Below are 1,511 nucleotides of genomic sequence, written 5' to 3'. Positions count from 1 at the left end.
CACACACACACACATACATATATATATATACATACGCAGAGCATACTCACACTCTCACGCACACACACACATATATATATATATTATATATACATATATATATATATATATAAATATATATATATATATATATATATATATATATATACACATATACATATACATGTACACGCACACACACACACACACACACACATACACACACACACACACACACACACATATATATATATATATATATTTATATATATATATACATTTATATATATATATATTCATATTTATATATATATATATTTATACATATATACAACCATACATATGTACATATGTAAATTTTTACATATGGACCTGAATCGATACAGAAATTGCAGTCGTCAGTTGAAGTAAACATACTTATGCTATGGTCATTTGTATATAAATTAAGGCAAAGAATGTATCTTATCACATTAAATCAGTGTGCGTTTAACATACATGGGAGAGCACTGTGTATTGATCGTCTTTCTCGAAGACGCCAGATTGTGTACTTCTCCGTTTGATTCGAACTTCGGGATTGTCTGCAGACCACCTAATCAGCCACTGTCGCTGTTGACTGATCGATTGCCCGGAGCACCTACTAGGCATAGTTGTTTTAAGTGCCATTTTGTTCATTATCCTTTTTATATATAGATAGAGCACGTAAAAAGAGTTTAATGTGCGTGTTCAGTGATTGTTTCACAGACGAAATACACTCTCACTGCCTTGTAGCATATGGTAGAGTCAAGTATTTCTCCACCAGGTACCAACTCACCTGCGACATCTGTTTTACGTTGTAACGTGTAAAAAGCTTGCATTCCATGTTGATCGTGTATGTTTGATATGAGTGCAATATTTGGGTTTTAGGTGCAATATGGTGTTAAAACTTATATCAAAATATAGTCCTATTGTCTTTCGTTCTAGGCCAGACCCATTCTACCCTACATATACGTTACAACGTTTAAATAGTAATACGTTACTCGTTTACGTTCAACGTATATGTACCAAGAGACCTAAATTTACACTATTTACATGATGACTTCAACGAGAATATGGTTTGAAAATATGCCATAGAACCCAAGATATATGCATATGTATTGTACGTTAAAATACTTCATTACCTAAATACTATATGGGGAGGTAATTTATACACTCCGATGTACGTATAGCAATCAGTGCACGTTCCATTCGGAATATGACCTCAAGATAGCCGAAAGCAGCGGGTGTGCCAATATATAGCAATATGGACGCAAAGAATAGTCAGCACTTCACGCAGAAGGCTGCTGCTGCCAAGGTACAAGTGGCCGTGCACGAAGCCATTTGACAAGCTCACCCCATGTAGGAATGTAGACGAATACCCAGAAAAAAAACTAGCATATTCTATCTATTAGTGTATTCACGAGAATACTATATATATATATATACATACACACACACACACACACACACACACACACATACACACACACACACATAACACACAACACACACACACA

At 34.7% G+C, this 1,511-nt stretch overlaps 1 protein-coding gene across 1 annotated transcript; it reads right to left on the bottom strand.

The window, feature by feature from the left end:
* Positions 1-474: 474 nt before the first annotated feature.
* On the bottom strand, positions 475-723 carry SARC_15952 (hypothetical protein; the record flags this gene model as incomplete). Its single annotated transcript, XM_014289935.1, has 1 exon — positions 475-723. A coding segment is annotated over exon 1 (177 nt), but the record flags the coding sequence as incomplete, so codon positions are not given.
* Between the last annotated feature and the right edge of the window lie 788 nt (positions 724-1,511).

Source organism: Sphaeroforma arctica (assembly GCF_001186125.1).
Source record: "Sphaeroforma arctica JP610 unplaced genomic scaffold supercont1.7065, whole genome shotgun sequence".
NCBI classification, from domain to species: Eukaryota; class Ichthyosporea; order Ichthyophonida; genus Sphaeroforma; species Sphaeroforma arctica.
This window is presented reverse-complemented; position numbering and strand designations above follow the sequence as displayed.